This window comes from Thamnophis elegans, chromosome 9 (genome assembly GCF_009769535.1).
Source record: "Thamnophis elegans isolate rThaEle1 chromosome 9, rThaEle1.pri, whole genome shotgun sequence".
In the NCBI taxonomy this organism is placed as follows: domain Eukaryota; kingdom Metazoa; phylum Chordata; class Lepidosauria; order Squamata; family Colubridae; genus Thamnophis; species Thamnophis elegans.
Window position 1 is genome coordinate 54,026,609 of NC_045549.1, and position 22,162 is coordinate 54,048,770.

Sequence of the window (22,162 nt, forward strand, 5' to 3'; positions counted from 1 at the left end):
AAAGTATAAGAACTAGTTTTTCATTTGAAGATTGACAAATAAATAGAGGATGCATTGAAATGAATGGTGGCATGGTTATTTTGAATTTATGAGGTTATTCTGAATATATTTGCACAATTATGTGTTTAAACGGTATAGGGTTTCCTGCCTAGACAGAGGATTGGACTAGAAGACCTCCAAAGTTCCTTCCAACTCTGCTATTGTATTGTACTATGTTTTCTAGCAATGCAACATGTTTGCTTTGCAAATTACTTACATTCAATTGGTTGAAATAGCATAAAGACATTTGTAATAAACTGTGTGGAAAATAATAATAAATCAGGTGACAAATATAGCCTTGCAATATTTGTTAAAGCAAGATCTATTTCCCAAACAATCTTTGTTATTTGTTGTTTGCATTATATTTTTCTTTAATGTTTATCTTAAGTGCTCATTCAGTCTATAAAAACAATAAAAATAAATGGATAATATCACACTCTGAGAAAGTCTTGTTTATAATACTAGAAAACTCATAGATGGTTTGTGTAATAATGTACACATGTGAATAAAAATCAATCCTTTCATTAATTTTCAACTTTTAATGCCTTCCGCTGATTTTCAACTTTGCATAACATTCAAATATTTCTAAAGTTGAGTATTCAATCAGTTTTTTCTGAAAATCATGTTAACTCCTTGGCACAAGATTATTTCCATGGCTGCTAAAATAAGAAGTCTAAAATTTAAAAGCTCCTACAGATTTGTTAAAATAATATTTCTGCACATATAGCACATTTCACTCTCATCTTGGCTAAGAAATGAGTTTCCCTCTGAGAACCTCAAGAGTCAATTCAAACAGAGAGGGGAAAAATACAAAGAATAAATCTTAATTTAATAATATCTTTATTTAGTAGATGGTTATATTTAAGCACAGTAGAAGCCAGCTTTTAATGGCTGAGTACAGTAATTAGTAATAGTTACTCCATAAAGAAAAACCTCACTATATTATACAGGCAAAAAATGAAGAAATAAATATAATCAAATATCCAAAGCAATTGCCACCATGCTACAGAGATAATATGAATTCCATATTTTCACCATCAACCTGGGTCAATAGAATTGTGTGAAAGCGACTATCTTGCTAAAGCAAGGAAGATGACTTTGAAAAAATTGTTATTGGTATTATTTATAAAATGGGTAAAATTGTAATTGGTATTATTTATAAAATGGGTATGCAAAAGAATTAATATGGACTGCTCTGTTCAAGATTCTAGCCCATTCACTGCCAGTCATTTATGATCTTTCTTTCCCTTTCCACTGTCTTTCAACATAACTCCACTTTTCATACTTAATCTTCAATGCATTATTAGAATCTCTTCTTTTATTTGGATCTCATGTCTGCCCAAGCCCAAGTGAGTCTAGGGGTATCCAATAAGTCCAATATATGGATTTAAAATACACAATAAAAACTGTATAAATGTTTAACACTAACCAATATGCAAAAAAGTAATAATCAAAGGGTTTACAAGCACCCCAACACGAGGCCTTGAGAGTTCCAGAAATCGAAGAACGTGGGAGGTGTGCATATGTATAGTCACGTAAAAAATTAAAATTATTCAACAAATAATGAACAGAGATGATATTCCCTTTCAAGGAAAAATAGACCCTTCTGGGCTTCTCAAAGACTACTTTTAGTATCCTGCATCTGCTATTGAGCTGAATTTGTATGGAACAGCCTGGCCCGGGGTGGGTGGCAGTGGTTTGAAATCTTCTCCACTTGTAGATGGTCTTCTGGATAACTGTATGATGATGTCCATCTGTTTGTCTTTTAAAATCTCTTTCCACTCATAGCTATTGATAACCTTCTTTCTGAAGGCCTTAAGTCATATGGTGACACCACACACTTTAGCAACAAAGAGCAAATCAAATTAAATTAAATGCCTGAAGTTCCTTCGAATGGTCTCTAACAATGGTCATATTTTGAATCTTAGCTGGTGCATCTAATTTTAATTTTAAATATTTGAGATAGTGATAAATCTACTTATTTTTTCCAGATGCAAAATTTACATGTATGTTTATTTAAATTACACAATGGATTTCAAAATGTAAATGGTACATTGCATTTGTTATATATCCTTTAAGAATTTTGTCCAAATGAAGATCAAATATATATTTATGTGGAAATATGCTAAAAAGGTTTTAAAATGTCAATAAGTTGTATTTACTTTTTCACATGATTGTACATGTTCCCTTCTTCCCACTCCATTTTATTTACCTATCAACCTGTGAAGATTTTTTCCCTTCTTTCACTAAACTAAACCATGTCATTCCAGAAACCAGGAGATATTTCAATCCTGATTTTTCTTTCCATTGTGCAAACTACTTTAAATCTTGGGATTACCAAATCTTTGGTGTATGATGCAGCTTTGCCATATTGGATGGAATACTTTATGTAGTAAGTTAATGATATTGACCAATAAACAAATAGGGTGTTGGTACTTACCTGATATGCCTATTCTCATAGTGTGGGAGGAGTATCCAGGATAGGATGGGTTGACCTCGTTCTCTCATTGGTTGAACTGAGTCCCATAAGCTCTTTAAGACATGCCCCTATTGCCAGGTATTCCCAGTTTTGACAAAGAACTCTATCAGACTCAATGTGTCATCCACTCAGATCTTGTCCTAATTCTAACAAAAACTTTATTTAAACTTTAACAGAACCGGTTCACCACTGCGAATTATCTCAACAACAAGACAATATCAGGGAGGGGCTGGATACTCCTCCCCCACTATGATAATAGGCGTATCAGGTAAGTACCAAGACCCTTTCTCCATAGTGAGGGGAGGAGTATCCAGGATGGGACGTACCAAAGCTCAGTGTCACTAGGGAGGGTTCCCACATAGTGTAAATGCATAACCTTATGCTAGGTGAGCTGTTTCTCCCACTCTGTGAACAGTCTGTAATACCCTACGTCCAAATAATGCCTCCACTGAGGCGAAGGAGTCCAGTTTATAGTTCCTCATGAATGGTGAGGGAGAAGTCCAAGTAGCTGCCCTGCAGATCTCCGTCAAGGTGGCTTGCGTGGCCCAGGCTGCTGAAGTGCCCACACTTTGTGTGGAATGTGCAGTAATCGGCCCCGGTGTCTACAGCCCCCGTGCTTGGTAGGCCGTTGCAATGCAGGTCCGTAACCATCTGCCTATGGTGGTAGCAGTCACCTTGTTCCCCAAGGACCTGGGCTGGAACGAAACGAACAGGGCTTCTGACTTCCTGCTCGGTCGAGTCCTCTTGAGGTATATCCTCAGGGCCCTCCTCACATCCAAAGTGTGCCATTTCCTCTGTAGCGGGTGAGAAGGGTCCGGACAGAAGTTTGGTAGTATCAATTCTTGTGACCAATGTAAACAATTGCATACCTTGGGTATGAAGGAAGGGTCTACCCAAAAGACCACTCTGTCCTGGTGGGACACATGTAGATCTTCCCTGTTGGACAATGCCTATAGTTCAGATATCTGCCTGGCTGAGGTAATGGCCACCAAGAAGGCCACCTTGAGTGTCAGGAACCTGAGGGATATTGTACGAAGCGGTTCAAGGGGGGAACCTGTTAGGGCATCCAGCACTCTGTGCAAGTCCCAGGAAGGGTACCTGTGTACCGTGGGTGGTTTAAGGTTAAAAGCCCCCTTGAGGAACCGCCTGACCAGGAGGTGGTGAGTCAGTGTCTGAGACCTACTGCGTAGAAGCACCGACAAAATTGCAGATACTTGTCTCCTGATGGTGTTAAGAGCCAACCCTCTGTCCAGGCCCACCTGAAAAAAGTCCAGGACTTGGGGGACTGTGGCTTGAACTGGTTCCTGGTGGCGCACCATGTGCAAAAAGGCGCATCACGTGGAGTTGTAGATACATTCCTTGGACAGCCTGCGTGCCATCTGGATGGGCTGTATAACTCTGGGGGAGATGTTTCCCTCCCTTAGGACGCTCCGCTCAAGTGCCAGGTGGTCAGCTGCAGCCACTGAGGGTCCGGGTGCTCCAGCAACCCCTGGTTGAGGGAGATCCTTTCCCGAGGGATTCTCCAGGGCCTCTCCACCGACAGGGATCGGAGGTCGGCAAACCAAGGCCTCCAAGGCCAATGTGGGGCAATCAATACTACCTCTGCCCGCTTCCGCAGAATCTTCTGCATGACCCTGGAAATCAATGGCAAGAGTGGGAAGGCGTAAAGGAGCCCCTGGGGCCACGGGCAATGGCACATGTGTCCACAGGGAGGGCTCTGCATGCCATCACAGCTATAGATAGCTGAGAAAAGAGAGACTGCTATAACACAAATTGTCTAGGATTTTTACTTTCCACCTTGATGAAAAGACATCAAGGACAATTAACAGAATCAGTGAAGCATCAGAAAATGTTAAGCCAATAAAAAATTGGCAAATATAGGCTATTACTTTTAAAAGAACCATTCCTGTTTCCATGCAGACTAAAGTATTTGACATAACATGAGAGTATTATAATGAGGTTATAGGTTTATAAAAATCTTCACTGAAAGTCAATTTGATATTTTTAATTTGTATCTGTTAAACATATTGCTCCTCACTGTAATGACTTACAGGTAAACTTTGCTTAATGACTGCCCCATTTAGCAAGTGTTCAAAGTTACATCATGCTGAAAAAGTAACTTTATAACCCGTTCTTGCATTTACAATCACTGTAGAATCCCCATGGTCTTGTGATCGACATTCAGGAACTTTGCAACAGATTTTTTAAAATTAATTAATACACTTATTTTTGTTGTTTTTTCATGCTCCTTCTGTCCTAAATTCTATTTTCTATTCACAAATTTCCCCAAATCCATTTAAAGTTTGTTTTGAAACACTGAAGTTTGCTCTGAGAAAATTTGATCCTTTTTATAAATTAGTTGTTTCCAAACTGTGAGAAAACTTTTTATTGGAAAGGCAACATGTTTTGTGGCACTTACATTCACTATGTTTATGTGACCCTGCAGTAAAGGCTAAGTTTAATTATTTTTTCCCTACTCATCTGTTTTTATATAGAATCTAAATCCTTAGGATGTAACATTACATTTTTGATATTGTCTATGTACCTGAAGAAAAGTATTCAATATATACCTGAAACTTTTCTCTCCAAGTATTACCATTCCAAAAGGCAGCTATTGGAATCTTCATCTCAATATTTCCTGTCAACAGAACCATGTTCTCCAATCCACATAATGTTTAACCAAAGACATCTTCAGTGAATATCATCCACAACAATCCATTTGTCATCACGAGACTGAAGAAAATTGTGCTGAATCTCAAAGTGGTATATATTCAAAATGATTACCATTTAGTAAATGTATTCATGCAGGTTTTAAAGCATAGTGAAGATGTGAAACTGAAGCCACCAGCTCTATATATCATAGGAAACTGTCAAATGTAATGCATTTTTTAAAAGTTTAGTAGACAGTGAAATGACCAATCATCCCTTCTTTTACCAGTGTATTCGTTAAATGAATGTACAGGTCAATAAGTGGACCTTGGGGATGGGGGAAACTCTGGAGGCCTAGTGTAGGCACAAGCCCACCTGCTGCAGGACTCTCAAGGTCTCCCCAACCCCAAGATATGGCATGCACCGCTTCCTGCCCCTCAGGTACCTCACATGCCAGTCTTCTGCATAACTGACTGTCTTGCCAGTGAGAAAAAAATGGGGAAGGATACACTGGCCATGATTGTCTTTCCCAACTTTCCTCAGTCCTTCCCCCTGCCAAGGTGCCCCAGAAAGGACCATTTCTTTAGCCTTTCAGAGCTTTCTGCACCAATCAGCTGGCTATCAGGAGGCTGGAAAGCTTTCCTACCCCCTGCTAGAAGCAAGCCGTTGCATAAAAGGCAGCAGCTTCAGGATAAGAGTCCCCAAACCTTTCTCTTGCTTAATCTCTCTCTCCCTCACACAAAACCACATTTCTTCAATAAACAAAATTAAAAAAAGCTTGTTGATCTCCCTCCCACACATCTCAATTAGGTGCCAAAACTAAACAGTCCACCTCTACTTTCTAACCCTTTTAAAAACCTTGTCTCAGGGCTGAAGAATAGAGGAAAGAAGCAAGCAAGGGGAAAAATTTTCCTGCAGCTTTTTCCCTTTAACTGGAGAAAAAAAAATGTTAATCTCCAAAACTAGAGACTTATGCAACAAAATGAAGGATGCTGGGTGTCTGCAAACTTTAGATGTCCATCTGACTGACTGTTAGGACTTAGAAGCTAGACTGTAGACTTCCTCTACAGGCAGTCAGACAAGTTGTTGGGACTCCAAAAATGGTGACCACTTCCAGGAGACATGGGGAGCAGGCCTGAGCACTGTTGGTCCTCTCGGGAGAAGAGAGACAGGAATACTACAGCATCCCAGTGGTCTGTTGCAGTGGGGGGTTCCTAATCGGTTTACTACTGGTTCGCTGTGCACGCACGTGTGCCAGATGTGCTCTGTGTGGCGGGTGCAATTGAACAAAAATTGGTCAGAAAAAAGGGAAAACAGCTGAGAGCGCCAATTCAAGCTGCCGCCCTGGATCAGCTGGAAACTTGAATAAAAGTAAGTATAACCCAGGGGTGGGTAGGCGGGCGGGCCCTCTTTTAACAAAAACATAGTCTGTTGTAAGGACAAAGGACCATGGAGACACTGTAGATATCTTAATTTAGAAACATGATTGTAAGTAGTTTGGGGTGTTGGTCGTAGCTTTATACCATCATTAAGTAGCCTGTCATTTCTCAAGGACTACCTGCATTGTAGCAGGAGAAATTGAATGGGATACATCTGAAGGAATGCTTAGTTACTAAAGCTGTTATTTACAGCCCCAGTTTGATTTCTATAACCTGAAGCTGTACCACAAGGTTCTATCTTAGGTCCAGTACTCTTCAATATCTTCATTAATGACTTAGATGAGTGAATAGAAGGAAATCACATTTACAGACAACACTAAGCTGGTAGGAATAGCAAACACTTCAGAAGACAAGCTCAAGATCCAAAAAGATCTTGACAGACTTGAACAAGTTCTTGCAAAATGAAATTTAAAGTGGAGAAAAGCAAGGTTTTACACTTGGGTAGGAAAAACCAAAGGTACAAGTACAGATTAGGGGAAACCAAGCTCAAAAACAATAATTGTGAGAGGCACTTTGTAATACTAGTGGATGATTACTTAAACATGAGCTAACAGTGTGTGACAGCAGCCAAAAAAACCTAATACAATCCTTGTTTGTATAAACAGAGGCATAGAATCAAAATCACTTGAAGCTTTATAAAGCCTTATAAGGCCACACTTGGAATACTGCATCCAGTTTTGATCACCACATTACAAAAAAGATGTTGAGACTTTGGAGAAAGTGCAAAGAGCAACTAAGATGATTAAAGGCCTGGAGACTAAAACATATGAAGAACAATTTATTGTCCAAAGCACCAGAGGGCAGGACAAGAAACAATGGATTGCAACTAATTCATGACAAAAGCAACCTTGAATTAAGGAGAAACTTCTTAACAGTGAGGACAATTAACCAATGGACCCGCTTGCTGCCAGAAGTTGTGGGTGCTTCATCACTGAGGTTTTTAAGAAGAGACTGGACAGTCATTTGTCTGAAATGGTATAGAGTCTTCTGCTTGAGCAGAGGGTTGGACTACAAGATCTCCAAAGGTACCTTCCAGCTCTATTCTGATTGATTGATTGATTGATTGAACCATATAAAAATGATGAGTAAGAGAAACTAGATACATGAATGGGTAAGGACCACACAGTGAATCAGATGAAGTGCAAAGGAGTGCTATTAGACTCATATAGAAAGAAAGAAATTGGGGAAGGGCGGTGGAGGGCAGGGGTGGCAGGCAGAAAGTAAGGCCTCCAAACATACATTTATGATCATTTACACCATAATGCATTTCTTATCATAACAATGATATTTTCATCCATATAGAAACATACAAAAATCTTTTAAGGAATAGAAACTTCGCTTGGGGATTTAAACATTACCTAGAAAGTTGCCTACTGAAAGACATGGACTTAGGCAGATACAAGCTTTCCCATCAGTCCTCATCCTATGGCAATTACTTTAAAATCTTTCTATTTAGACATGTAATTTATTCAGTTTTTGTGTTTACAATAGTCCTTGCCTCAGCAGGTGGCAGGACAGGACTATCACTATTTAGCTTTGGAAGCAACTGGGATGAAAGATTTTTTAGGAAACCCCAGACTATAGGCTAGATCCATCATGACAAACCTATAGCACACGTGCCAGAGGTGGCATGCAGAGCCCTCTCTGTGGGTATGTGCGCCGTCGCCAGTTGCTCTTCTCGGTTCCAGCATGCCAGCTGGTCCAGCGTGCATCCGCACCGGCCAGCTGCTCTCTTCTGGGTTCCAGCATGTACATGCTGGCCTGCACTCATGTGTGCACCAGGACCCAGGAGAGAGTAGCTGGCTGGTGTGCATGCACGCTGAACCAGCTGTTTGGCACACATGCGCGCTGTGGGACCTGGAAAAGCAGCTGGGCACTGAGTGCATGTGCACCAGCCAGCTACTCTCTTCTGGGTTCTGGCATTGTGACGTGCATTCCAGTTTCAGTACTCAGTGCTGAAAAGGTTAACCATCATTGGGCTAAACCATCCTCTAAAAAATACTTGGGCATTAATAAAAAGATACTTCTGCACTGCTACCAAGAGAATTACATAGAGCCATATCAATAAAGTTACAATACAGTAGGGACTGGAATCTTGGTCACTGAACAAAGCAGGCCTTAAACAAGACATGTACATGACTGCTTCCCTCAACAACCACAAAGCCAACACTCTGAGTTGTGGTCATTAAGTAATTTCCTGGGTTGTTAAGTGGATGGAGTCCCGGGGAAAGAGCTTGGGTGCTTGGGGTGGGGAGAAGCCCTGAAACGGTACACTGGGAGCAAATCCTCATTGGGCTGTAGGAATGGAGTTAAAATCTTCAGGAAGGATCCAATGAAGGATTTATGTTGCCTCTGTCCAGTGAAAGTTTGGGTTGGAAATGTCAGCTCTGGAAGAGGAGAATCATGGGAGTCCTTTTGATTTTGAAGAGATGTCCTGTATGGATCTGAGATTCCCCATGGCAGTCTTTCAGATGGCTGCACAGAACTTTCCCTGCAGTATTTCCCATTGACTTTCTAGGGAAAATAGCATAGAATATTGCAAATAGAGGTCAGCAACCACAAAGATTGCAATCATGTGACCACCGGGGGGGGGGCACACTTTACAACAGCCAGTAGCACTTTACAAATGGTAAAGCACCTTTTCCAAAACCCATTGTAATTTCAAATGGTCATTAAATGATCAGTTGTAAGTTGAAGACTGCATATAATTCAAAATAATTTGAAAGACTCTCTGTTTTATAATATTCCTTTGAATTGTGTAGCTTTCTTTACGGAATTCTACCCACTGTAAGCACTTGCCACTGCTTGCTCCTTGCCACAGCAGCCACCCCTAGCCCATCCACCACAGCAGCAACCTGCACAGTTTTCCATCCTCCAGAGCTCTCTACCCATACCCATGTCATGGGAGCCTTCCCACCTTTGGAAGCAACCATCCCCAGCCTGGCTGTGCTTGTGCAGTAGCTGCTCATGAATGAGCTTGCTCACACTAATTTATTTATGTATTTATTTATTAAATTTCTATGCCACACATCTCACTATTTAAAGCACTTCCTGTGCCCGGCCTTGCTTATGTCACAGCTGCTGCTTTTCTTCCCATCAGTCTGCTTGTGAGATAGCCAGGAATTGCAGCTTCCTGTCAGCTTTCTCATTGAACTGCTTGTTAGAAACTGGCAGGAAGTAATTAGGACATCTTACTTAACAACCCCACAATCCTTGTTTAACGCAGACAATGGAACTGCCAGAATTGCTGTCGCTAAGTGATGTGGTCACGTGATGTGCTTTACAAAAGCATCACAAAGTGGACTTCCGGGGCGGGACCTTGCTGATGGCGGCAGCTTAACGAGCTGCCCCCGGGTTCCTGGCCGCGTTATCTGCCTAAATACCTGGTAGATACCTCATTCTTCAGGCAAAGAAGAATGAGAGAGAGATCCAGCTGGTAAGAGCTTTTCTTTGAAGTTTGCAGCTTTTTTTTTTTTTGCTGCGAATGGAAGGGGGGCCGACCGAAGGCTGAATCACATCTCCGTGCCAGAAACTTCTGCTGTAATCATTACGGCGCAAAGTAAGGAACCCCCGCTTAGGACAATTTTTGATATATTTATTTGAGATTAATACAAGCAGAGTCCGTACCCGAGAACCTTATCTGCCTTTTTTTTAAAAAAAAAAGAAAGAGCTTTCTTTGTGCACTTGGTTTCTAAAAAAAATAAGCTCCTAAAATGGCGGGTGCCACATTCCTAACTGTCCGGCAGAAAAAGATCAAAGGAACAGCCAGATAGCATTCTCTTACTAATTAGTTTCGTTTCTCTGAAGAGCTTACAAGACTTTTTTCTTATCAACTTTTAAAAGCTTTAAAAGACTCCTTGTTAATATAGAGACATTCCAAACAGAGATGAATATGAACTGTTTCGTTACAATGCTAATCTTTTGAAACCTGCTTTGTTACAATGCTCTTTTCTGAAACCTTTTGAAAAACCTCTAAGAACAAATAAAGGGGGGACTTAATACTTTCTTCCCTCGTAAGCTACACAACGGGCCAGCAGAGTTTGAATAATTGTTGAATAATTGTTTGAAGAAAAGATATAATGGCATCAAAATTAAATTCAGGGAGACCTCTTTTTAGGAGTACATCTCACGCACCTGGCACAAAGTTGCAGCTTCCACCCTCTATGCCCCCTACTGGAGATTTGCTAACGAAAGAACTTTTTTTTGAGACTCTTAGAGAATTTAGAGAGCAGAATTTAGAAACTCTCAGAGAATTCAGAGAGGAGATAAAGAAATTTAATGCAGACTTATATGATAAGCTTGATACTAGGATTGCCAAAACAAAGGACGATATGGTGGGACTTGTAACTGTATTGACAGAATATGTTTCTGGAATGGAAGATAAGCTAGAGGTTCTTGATGAAGCCAACACTAACTTGACATCCAAAATTGAAGTGGTGCAACAAAAAGTTGAAAACGCTGAAAAACAAATTGTTATGATACACTACAAACAGATGGAGCTTGCATTAAGAGTCAGGGGGCTGCGTGAAAACGAACAGGAGAACTTGAAGCAGATTTTCTCAGAGGCTTTTAACCGTCTGGTGGAAAGACCGGGGTCCAACTTTGACTGGCAGATCGAAAAAATTTATCGCGCTAACTCTTGGGTGGCAAAACAGAGGCAACTCCCCCGAGATGTAATTACCGTATTTTCACCCATATAACCCGCGGGTTATATGCGTTTTTTACATGCACAGCACCCCCCCTGCGGGGTATAAAAGTGGGCGGGGTATACGTAAAATATTTTGCACAGATTAACTAAAGGAAGAGCTTGGGACCACCACTTTCCTCGCGGCAGTGGGCTGGCTCGGCGGCTCGGGCTCCTTTTCTCCCTTTTCCTGCTTGGGTTTCGGGACGCCTTCGTGAAAACCCCGCCCCTGGCTATGGGCGAAGCGACCAGGAAGAAGCAGGAGGTGAGAGGAAGCGCAGGCGGTGCTCGGCAGCCCGGATTCTGCAGCTCCTCGCCTTCTCTGGGCTTGGAAGTCCGGCAGGAAGGGAAGGGGAGGAGGCGGCGGCGCGGCTGTGGTTCCGTTTTCACACACACACCCACTCCCTTCTTCTGCTTTGCTCTGTGAAAGGGCTTCACTGCCGAAGCATTTTGGTTTTTTTTTTTAAAAAAAACCGTCCCTTTCTCTCTCCAGTTAACAGGGCCAACCCAAGCGGTGCATTTTATCTGGGAGGCGACACACACACACACACACACACGACACGTGCGGCAGGAGGAGCGGCGTCCTCCGCGCTCTCGGCTGCCACAAACGCCACGCAACGAGGGAATCTCCTTTTGGGGGGGGGTGTGAGACGCTGACAGAAAAAGGGCAAGCAGTGGCCGCGTGAGGCAGCCTTGAGAGCTCCAAACGACCTACCGTACTGGCTGGCGAGGTTAGTTCTCTAAAGGCCGTTGAAAGCTCCGGGGAAGCTTTCTCAGCGTCTCACACCCCCCCCCCAAAAGGAGATTCCCTCGTTGCGTGGCGTTTGTGGCAGCCGAGAGCGCGGAGGACGCCGCTCCTCCTGCCGCACGTGTCGTGTGTGTGTGTGTGTGTGTGTCGTCTCCCAGATAAAATGCACCGCTTGGGTTGGCCCTGTTAACCGGAGAGAGAAAGGGACGGTGTTTTTTTTTTTTAAAAAAAAAAACAAAATGCTTCGGCAGTGAAGCCCTTTCACAGAGCAAAGCAGAAGAAGGGAGGGTGTGTGTGTGTGTGTGAAAACGGAGCCACAGCCGCGCCGCCGCCTCCTCCCCTTCCCTTCCTGCCGGACTTCCAAGCCCAGAGAAGGCGAGGAGCTGCAGAATCCGGGCTGCCGAGCACCGCCTGCGCTTCCTCTCACCTCCTGCTTCTTCCTGGTCGCTTCGCCCATAGCCAGGGGCGGGGTTTTCACGAAGGCGTCCCGAAACCCAAGCATTTTTTTTTCCTATTGAATTTCAAGATCTCTCCCTTGAGTTGAGTTCCTCCAACCCCTCCCCAGCTCGCCCAGGCTTTCTCCTCCGATTGGTTTTAATGGGTAGGTCCGATGGAATAGCGCTAATGTAATGTTTGCCGATGGCTTACTCGTTGCGGGTTATATAAGTGGGCGGGGTATACAGGAAACATTTTACACGATCTTGAAAACCTGCAGGTTATTCGCGTGGGCGGGTTATTTGCGTGGGCGGGTTATATGGGTGAAAATACGGTATATACTTTACTACAAGAGAGTTTAGAAACATGATACTACAAGAGTCTTATAATACCAGGCTTCAAATTGGCGGACAGGACTTGATTGTCTTGAAAGAAATACCACCCCAAATGCTAAGAGCCAGGAGAGATTATGCTTTTCTAGTGGAAGAACTCAGAAACCGTCAGATACAGTATAGATGGGATGTACCATTTGGTATCATAATTACATTTGATAAGCAAAAATATCATCTCAATTCTGTATGGGAAGCCCGAGATTTTTATCACAAGACCCTGAAGGTGGGACACCCTGAATTATCTGGATCTGGAGAAAGACTACGAGAAGGACAAGATAAACAGCAAATCACACAACTACCAGACAAAAAGCACCATTTCCTCCTTCCGGAAGGGCAAGGGACCAGAGAACAAAGATCTAGCCGTATGACTACCAAACGAATGGGAAAACAAGGCATATTGCAACAACCTCAATAATCATTGGCCATTGATCAAGGAGTTATGGTCTGAACTCTTTACAGAAGAGAAAGAAAATATTTCACTATCTCAAACAGTTCAAGAACGATATAGTTTGTCTGCAAGAAATTCATATCAAATCAACTGATCAAAAATATCTGTTCAACCCCGAACTTGGTCAATATTTCGTGACCTCTGCTACGGAAAAGAAAAATGGTATAGTTGTATATTTAAGAAAAGACATTAAGGCTGAGTTAATTGAAGCAGATCCCTTTGGAAGATATATCGCATTAGACCTAATTCTAGAAGGGAAAAAGACTTGATGGACAACTTCGAATTGAGAAATGTTTGGCGAGAAAGAAACGCAGAGGCATATGACTTCACCCCTTTTTCTGATGGACATCAATCCCTTTCAAGGATTGATTTTATACAAATCACTAATGATTTATTTTCTAGGGTGAAGAAGACAAAGATTGCGGCGTGGGTCCTCTTGGATCATAACCCAGTCTGGACGGAATTGGGAAGGGTAGTGCAGGCAAGAAGGTCTTGGAGGTCGAATGAGAGTTTATTTAGATATGAAAAGTATATTAATGATTGTAAAAAAATTGCCACCTGAATACTTTGTTCTGAATACGAATAAGGGTATATTCATGGAATTTGTAGGGGATGTAAGTAAAGCATATATGAGAGGAGTACTGATGAATATAAACAAAATACATAGACATAAACAAGGGCAAAAACGAAAAGAATTGGAAGAGGAAATCAAAAGAAAAATTTGAAATGTATCCAAATTGTGTTATAGAGGGAAGGAGGTACAAAGGGGACAAAATTAAGGGTTTAGATATAGACAGATACTTAGATAAAGAGATAATACCCCTAGTTAGAGAAGAGTACAGGCAAAAGTTGAACCAACAAATAACTTCTGGGGAAATCCTGCAGGTAATCAAACAACTAAGATTAGGAACAATGTAAACTGCTTAAAGTCTGTCTAATGGCAAGAAGCTGAGTTCAACGCAGAGATTTTACTGACTTTTTTTTCTCTTCCCCCCCCCTTTTTTAATTTCCTTGGTTTTAATATATCTTAGACTGTGTTTGATAAAAAGCTATACCGTGTACGGGCTCTGGGAAGTCGGGGGGGGGGAAGGGAGGTGGGGTCATAGGGGAGAGGGGGGAAATATAGTATGTGCCAGATTTTAAAGTAACATGATTGCACTTGTATACTGTTGCCTTTTTAATTCTAGTGTAAAAATAAGAAGCTGAATATATTGATAGATAGTAGAAATACACCGAAGGGAGGAGCAGAGGGAAAGAAGAAAGAGGGGTAGAGGGGGTGGGAGAGAGGATCGGAAGGAGGGTGAGATGGAAGGGAGGGAGTGTATTGGGAGAAAGGAGTGATAGAGGGGGAGGGGAAGTAGGAGAGGGGAATGTTGGAGGGGAGAAAGGAAAGTTGGAGGGGGGTGAAAGAAAGGGTGTATGGAGGGTTGAAGTGGTATATTGGGTTTGTATTTTGGGGAGTATTTTTGACAAGGATGGCTGTGTTTATTGCTCAATGTTATATGGCCCCGGTCATGCACAGTATATATGTGACTGTATGAAATGAAAATGAAAATAAAACATATTTGAAACGAAAAGCATCACAAAGTGATGAAAATTCCAGTCCCAGTTTGTCATTGTAATTTGAGGACTACCTGTACTGAGACTAGTTATAATAACAGAATGTTGCATTTCTTATTATGTTATATTTCTTCCTGTTATTTATAGTTCTGTGAATTAAAGAGATGTCAGATTGAACTGCTTATGAGTATTATGCGCCTGTTGTGGACTTAAAATATTTTTTATCCCTTGTCACCCTAGTAACAATTTTTCTTCAATATCTGTTTCAAATTGACTACATTTCATGGAAAACTTCTGAAAGTAGTTTACATGAAAGAGTAATGTTAGCATTTATACTGTGTCATAAGTCAATAAATCATAATTATGATTTGTTTGAGCAAACAAGACCATCCAAGTTCACACAATACTGAACCTTAATACACTGAATTGTCAGTGTAAGGAAACAAATTTTTAAAAATGATTAAATAATCAAACTAATGTTAAGTTTAATGAGTGGTAATTTGAGCCACCATGTCCCAGCTCTAACAATTATAATAACAGAAAATTCATAGTATAGTAGTACAATTTAATTAGCTATACACTTCATGTTTTGATGTCCATTAACTGGGCAAAACAGTACATCATAGGGCCGTGATGGCTAAACCTATGGCACGTGGAGCCATTTGTTAGGGTATGCGAGGCATTGCCCTATCAGCTCCAGTCTGCATGCATGCACTGGCCAGTTGACTTTGGCCTTCATTTTTGGCTGTTTTTCGCCCTGCAGAGGCTTTCATGAAGCCTTCGGAAGGCAAAAAACAACCCAAAGCGCAAACCGCAAGTTTGGGAACATACTTTCAGTTTGCGCATTGGGCTGCTTTTCACCCTCTGGAGGCGGCCTACAGGCAACCTGGAAGTCCGTTTCCGAACTTCAGGGTTGTGTGTTGGGCTGTTTTTCGCCCTCAGGCGGCTTCCTGGGAACCCTGGGTCTCCATGTCTGATAGCCCTGGTTCTGGCTCATCCTCCTCTTCCAAGAAAAAAACCAATGGGGCCATCACAATGTGAAGAAATGTACCTTTCCTGATCCACATCCCTGGCTCATTGTGCATCCCCCACACCATTCCCTCACAGACTATTCCTGAATTTCACAGCATTTCTTTCCAAATCCATGCTACCCATGATTGGCTCATTTCTCACACAACTCTGAGATCCCCTTCTTGACCCATACCATCACCCTCTTGTTACACCCCAATGATTCTCATGGACCCTGTGTCATTGCACCATTTCTAGCATCTGCATGCCCTGCCTGACCCATGTAGTATCTTTGGTGCACACCACTACCATTCTCAACTCATGTAGCACCTTTTGTGCATTCCCTCACATGCACTCCTGATATGTACTCCTGCACATGAAGATGGCAAGAAGGTTGGAAATTGCTCTCAGTGCTACTGCTTTTTTGCCTGCCTGTGGTTATTCTGTTTCTCTATTTAGGTAAGGAAATATCTCTGAAATGATGTTCCAACAAGGCATTGATTGCCTAGTACAAATTAAATCCTAGGAAGCATAGGAGGTGATAACTAGAAACAACTGGTTGATCTCAACAGAAGCTAAGCTTGTGTTGATCTAATTAATAGCTGGATTGCCTTCCAATCCAAACACAAATTATTTTTCTCTATTTTTCTCTTTTCCTTGCAAGCCTGTTCAAATGTAATAAATCTCATAAAGCTCCAGTTGAAATATTTTACCTAATGTAATATGCAATTTTACCACCTGTAAAGTACTTCGGGCTATTGCACATAAGGATATTTTTATACTAAGGAAATAAGGTATGTGAAATAGGCATCTATATAAACTGAACAAACAAATAGAAATACTGTATTATGCCCTGGATTTTCCCCCACAAACCCTTTCTCTCCTAAAACTTCCTCATATTATATATTTGCAAACATCTTTATGAATTTGTAAATATTTTTGTTTGCTTTCTCAACAGTCTTTTGAACTGCATATTCATGAATTCAGATCTTCCGAAAGCTGGTCATAATGGACAGTTACTCTGTTTATCTGGAATAATGCAGATTGGTTTTATATAGCGTCTAAATACAGCTAAGCGTTGTACTATAAAAGTTCACACAATTGTTAAACATGCACATTTCCTTGGCCTGTGGTTCCACAGAGTGAGATTCTGCCAACACAAATTTAGTAAGACTTTTGCAATCAAAATACTCATTGTTTCAGGATTTCACAAGCTCTTTAGTGTTGAAAAGCTGTGATTTGTGGCCTTTTTGAAGACTGCTCTTGCTTTATATTCTTTATATCAACAGAAATTATCCCCAGGAGAGCTGGAATTGAACCTCTCATGTATCACAATCAATGTTCAACACAGTTGGTGAGGATGTTATTTTTTTCAGAGAACTACTTGTTAACTAATTTCATGGCACACTGCCCCAAAAGCAGATAGTTCACTGCTAAACAATTAGTGTTAGCAAACAGTATTGTACTGAATGCTTACTTAAACACAATCTAGCTGTATTCTTTTTCTTAGAACTGAAGCTATGGTTATTGGGGGGGGGGGAATCTAAAAGCTTTTCAGTAGCATCATCAAACAGCGTCTTTTAGAAAGCTCATGTTTAATGGGGGAAGAAGGGTTAGCAGTTAGGCATAAATTAGGCAAAGCAGAAGGCTATGCTGCTTTGATTTCCACTATTTGTTTCCTCAGCATTGTATTTTGCATAATGAAGACAGCACAAAAGATCACCCCAAATCACAATACCTGTAATATCTATGAAGTCCAAACCAAAATGTTTGGTTTTTATGAAAAACAGATGTAATTGTTTTCTTCAGAATATTACCTTTTTTATGCCGTTAGTTCCATGAAAGTGTTGTGACACTTTTCAAATGATAAATGATCCAATTACTTTTAATGGCCAAATTATCATAGTACAAAAGAGGATAAAAAGCACAATGACCTAGAATATTTAACACTATATGTAATTTTCTCTAGAAATTGATCTACATGCTATTTTGGGATTGAAAATTCATGAAGTTCTACTTACACCTCATCTATACTATTCTTCAGGAAAAGAAAACACCAGTAACATATATGGTAATAGATGAATTTACAAGCAAAACATTAAGAGCACAGGCTACTGCTTATTTAGGGGCAATTGAAAGTTATTGTTTTAAAGCGATTCAGTGGAGATTCAGCATGTTTTACATGCAGATTTCAGGTTAGGTCACTTGTTCTTCGAATTAAAAAAAATCATTCCTGGTAAAAGGAATGAATGTACACTTGTTATAAACTTGACACATTTAAAAATAAAGCAAGAAATAAACACCCTTGGATGAGCAAGTTAGTCAACACTTTCTGGAGAGACTCATACCCTGCATTAGTACAAAGTAAGGTATTAATATTTGGTTTTTTTTAATAGTCTGCATATACAGATTGAGCTTTTCCTCTAAGTTCATATTTAAGATGTGTGATATCAAAATGTATTTAACACTGTCCTCCAAGCTGTTCATTGCTGAAGAAGAGGTTTTCATAAAACACACTCTAGGAGCAGTACCTACACAAGCAATATTCATATCAACAAAATAAGAATGTACATGTATAACTAATATAAAAGAATAATTTATTATATGCACTTATCTCTTTCCTTATTTTTTTTTAAATTTAGGAGTAAATTGCATTAACACATTGTACAACTTCTCATGTAAGTACAGACCTTTGAATCTGCAGGTTGTTAGTTACCTATTATCAAAGATTTTAATTTTTAAAAATGTTAAGTTTGTGGAGCACATTATTGTCATTACTGTATAGCATTATTGTAAGTTTAAATATGAATTCAATCTGTTTAAAATTATTTTAAGTCTAGGAGCATTCTTTGTTTAATAATTCTGCCTTATACTAATTAATATGGGAGCACATCTATACTTTTTTATTGCCCTAAGTAGTGTTTGGTGAAAAGGAATTTGTTACTCCTGATATTCCAGGAATAACTGACTAAATGTAACATGCCTCACAAAATATTGTTGAAGAGTTCTGGTTTACATAAAACAGTGTCAAAATGCTGCACTTAACCTTCTGGATTTTTATTAACATGTCTTTTTATATGTACATAATTTAGACACAAATTGCTTTAGTATTTGGCTAGCATCCCTGTCTTAGAAGGTTCTCAGTGTGAAACACTTACTGTATTTATTACAGTTTTGACATCAGATTGATTTAAATCAAGGCAATATGTAAATTTAATTACTTCTTAAAAAGAACTACCAACTCAACTGGAAATAAACAAATTGTGCTACGGGTGATCTCAGGTTATGACAGCGATTTCGGACTATAAAAGTATGACAACATGTGACTACACCGGTTAGCAATGACAATTCCTTTGTCTTAACCAAACCCCATCAGTCATTAGGCCAGGACCCAACCTGATCCAAGTCATTCCAGCTGGCTCCCTCCCAGCCCCAAGCCTCATCCGTAAGGTAAAGGACTGCTTCCTCTTCAGCTTCCCCACCCACTTACCTGTCCCATCTCTGCCCTTTTGACTCCCTCGCACAATGGAATTATTAGTAGCAGTGACATTTGTGCTAAAGTAGAAGCCTGATCCTTCAGCAGTCTCAGCCAATCACCCCGGTGCCACTACTTTAACCCCAGTGCTGCTCGAGACAAGCATTACTGTGCAGGGCAATCAAAAGAAGAGAGATGGGGAAGATAGGTGGCCAATTTTAAGCATGGGTACAAAAGCCGAAATTTTGATCACATGATGGTAGGGTTGCTGCAACAACTGGACATGAGCACCATTTATTGAACATCACACTATTATATATAGTTGAATGGTCATTAAGCAAGGACTACCTGTATTTATACTATTGTACTGCAAACCTCTATCTGAAAACATTCCAGAGAGAGCTAATTCTGGAATTATTAGATTTACCCTTAGAACATCTTCCCTTTTGAAATCCAACAGATTCTCTGCTCTCCTAGCCTCCCAAAGAGCATTGAAAAACTGGCTTTTTCGCGAAGCACTGGGATAGGTGAGATGGGTAAGAAGATTTTATGAAGGATTTTATGTTGGAAGCTTATTGTTGGTGCCTTTTTATGTTTATGGTTTTAATATATTTATGTATTATGTTGTTTTATTATTGATATTGTTTTAATTGATCATTGGGAAGCACCCAATTTTGATAGAAGACAGATGGCTATATAAAAGTTTTAAATTAAGATCAATGCTGAAAGCAACCCTAAGATTGATGGAACACCAATCAGTGTATACAATAGACCATTAGAAATTAAATGTGTTAATTTTGTTGGTTGCATATATTTCAGTCAAAGTTTTGCCATTATAATTTTAAAAAACAGACTACTGTAAACAAAAACAGTTGATATTTAAGTCACAAAGGCCAGCTAAAGAAGCGCAGAAAATGTAGGCATGCACTACTGAGTCTTAATTCAAAAAAGCACAAGTGAGATTTTATCCAACTACAATACCAGAACAAATCATCAAATTTGCCAAGTTTTGGTATAACTGGTACCAAAATTATAAACACTATCTTTTACCTTTACCAGCAATCAAAAATATTAATACTAAGGATCTTTTGGTTTGGAAAAAGATTTTTAAAATGCACATCTTTTTTTCAGGACTCAAAAAAGCAGGATTAAGTAAACAAAGAAATAGACACTGACATTGGCTATTAGTTTCACATAATTTATTTCTGAAACTTAAACATCTATATGTATTGTTTTTTAGAAATAAGTTCCAGTGAACTCAAGATAATAGCACTGGACTACAAGTGTGCAAGGCAGCACACAAATGCACCACCTGCTGGACTACAAGTTCCGGGCATGGTAAGAGTACATGCAAGTAGGTTGACTGTTTAAATGAGATACAATGCAAAGCCCTCTGGGTAAAGATTTTTTTTCTGCCTACATTTTAATTTTTGCTGTGTGTTGAGTTAAGGAGGCTCAGGTTGAAGTCCATCTTTAACCATAAAAAATCAAGTGATGATTGATTTTGGGCTGTGAGTCACTAACTCACAGCCAAACCTAACTACACGATTTGGAAGAAGATAATAGGGGAGAAAATATTACATTTATAACAGATGAAAAACAAATTGCTAAAGACAGAAGTATTCCATTATATTTCCAGCCCATTCACACCGATCAAAAATAGTTTTCAAAGGATACTAATTATAAACTGCCTGTATCTTTCTATAGGAAGATATTCAGAGATATTAAAAAAGAGAAAATATTTTATGAATTTCTGTATGTGATTGTTTCAGATAGAAGCACCTGTCAGAAGATCCTGTGTTAAAGCATCTCGGTTATTTCCACAGTCTTGATTTAAGAGGCATCTTACACCGGCCCTTCAAATTATAATATTACTTAGGGCTTTTTCACAGCCTTTTCCCCCTCGGACATATTAGTAGGTTGCTAAGGGCAAAGTCTCGCTTCATCTAACATCAGCAAAAGCATTTATGCAGGCAATGTCCGGCTGCCTCAAGCAACACCACCCGCCCGCTGCCACTGCTGGGCGGCCACCTGCCCACCACCTCCCCATGGCAAAGGAAGCGCCCAGCTCGTAGTAGAGCCCTTCCAAAGCCGTCACTGTCCTTTCGCAGGCCTTGCCAACGCCACAGGCCGCAGCCTGGGCAACAGAACGAACACCAGCCGCCGCCGCCACCGCCCCCTCTCGGCCGGACCCACATCGAAAGGGAGCTTCGGCCCGACACCCAGGCAGCCGGCTGGAGAGGGCTGTCGGCCGGTGCTCGGAGCCGCACTCCACCTTTCCCCCCCGCAGGCAAACACCCCTTCCCTTTCGCGGTAGCCACTTACCCGAATCCTTTCTCCCGGGCTGGGCTCTTCGGCCCGGGGGGAAAGCGAAGACCAGAGCAGGAGCAGCCCCAGGAAGGAACCGACCAGGAGGACGGCGCGCAAGAGGAAGCCCAGCTTCAGCCGCATCTTCAGTGGCGGCGATACCGGCTTCCCCAGCCGCCGCCGCCACTGGGATACCACTGTCGCCCCCCTCCCAACGACTGCTGCTCTTCACTTGCGCGCAGAGCTTTGCGTGTTTCCCTTTCCCTCCTCCTTTTGCTGCTGCTGCCGCCGCCTCTCTTTCCCCTCACAGACAGGCGCTTGGCGCCGAGCCCCGCTTTGCTCTTGCTCGCCTCCCCTGCAGCTTCGCTTTTCCTCCTCCTCCTCTCCTCCTCTTTTCCTCCTCTCTCGGCCTTCCTCCTTTTTCTCCAATTGTTACCGCCTCTCCTTCCCAGCCTCTTGCAGCGCGCCAGCTCCCACTCTGTAAAATCACAAACTTTTT

General features: G+C 41.0%; 1 protein-coding gene across 2 annotated transcripts in view; it reads right to left on the bottom strand.

Annotated features, from left to right (window-relative positions):
* Positions 1–21,885, bottom strand: part of LOC116513146 (N-acetylgalactosaminyltransferase 7) — a 46,332-nt gene extending 24,447 nt beyond the window's left edge. For both annotated transcript variants that reach the window (XM_032224032.1, XM_032224033.1), the window contains exon 1: positions 21,682–21,885. In XM_032224032.1, the coding sequence (XP_032079923.1) occupies positions 21,682–21,807 (126 nt within the window). In that variant the 5' untranslated portion in view covers positions 21,808–21,885. The remainder of the gene's footprint in view (positions 1–21,681) is intronic.
* Between the last annotated feature and the right edge of the window lie 277 nt (positions 21,886–22,162).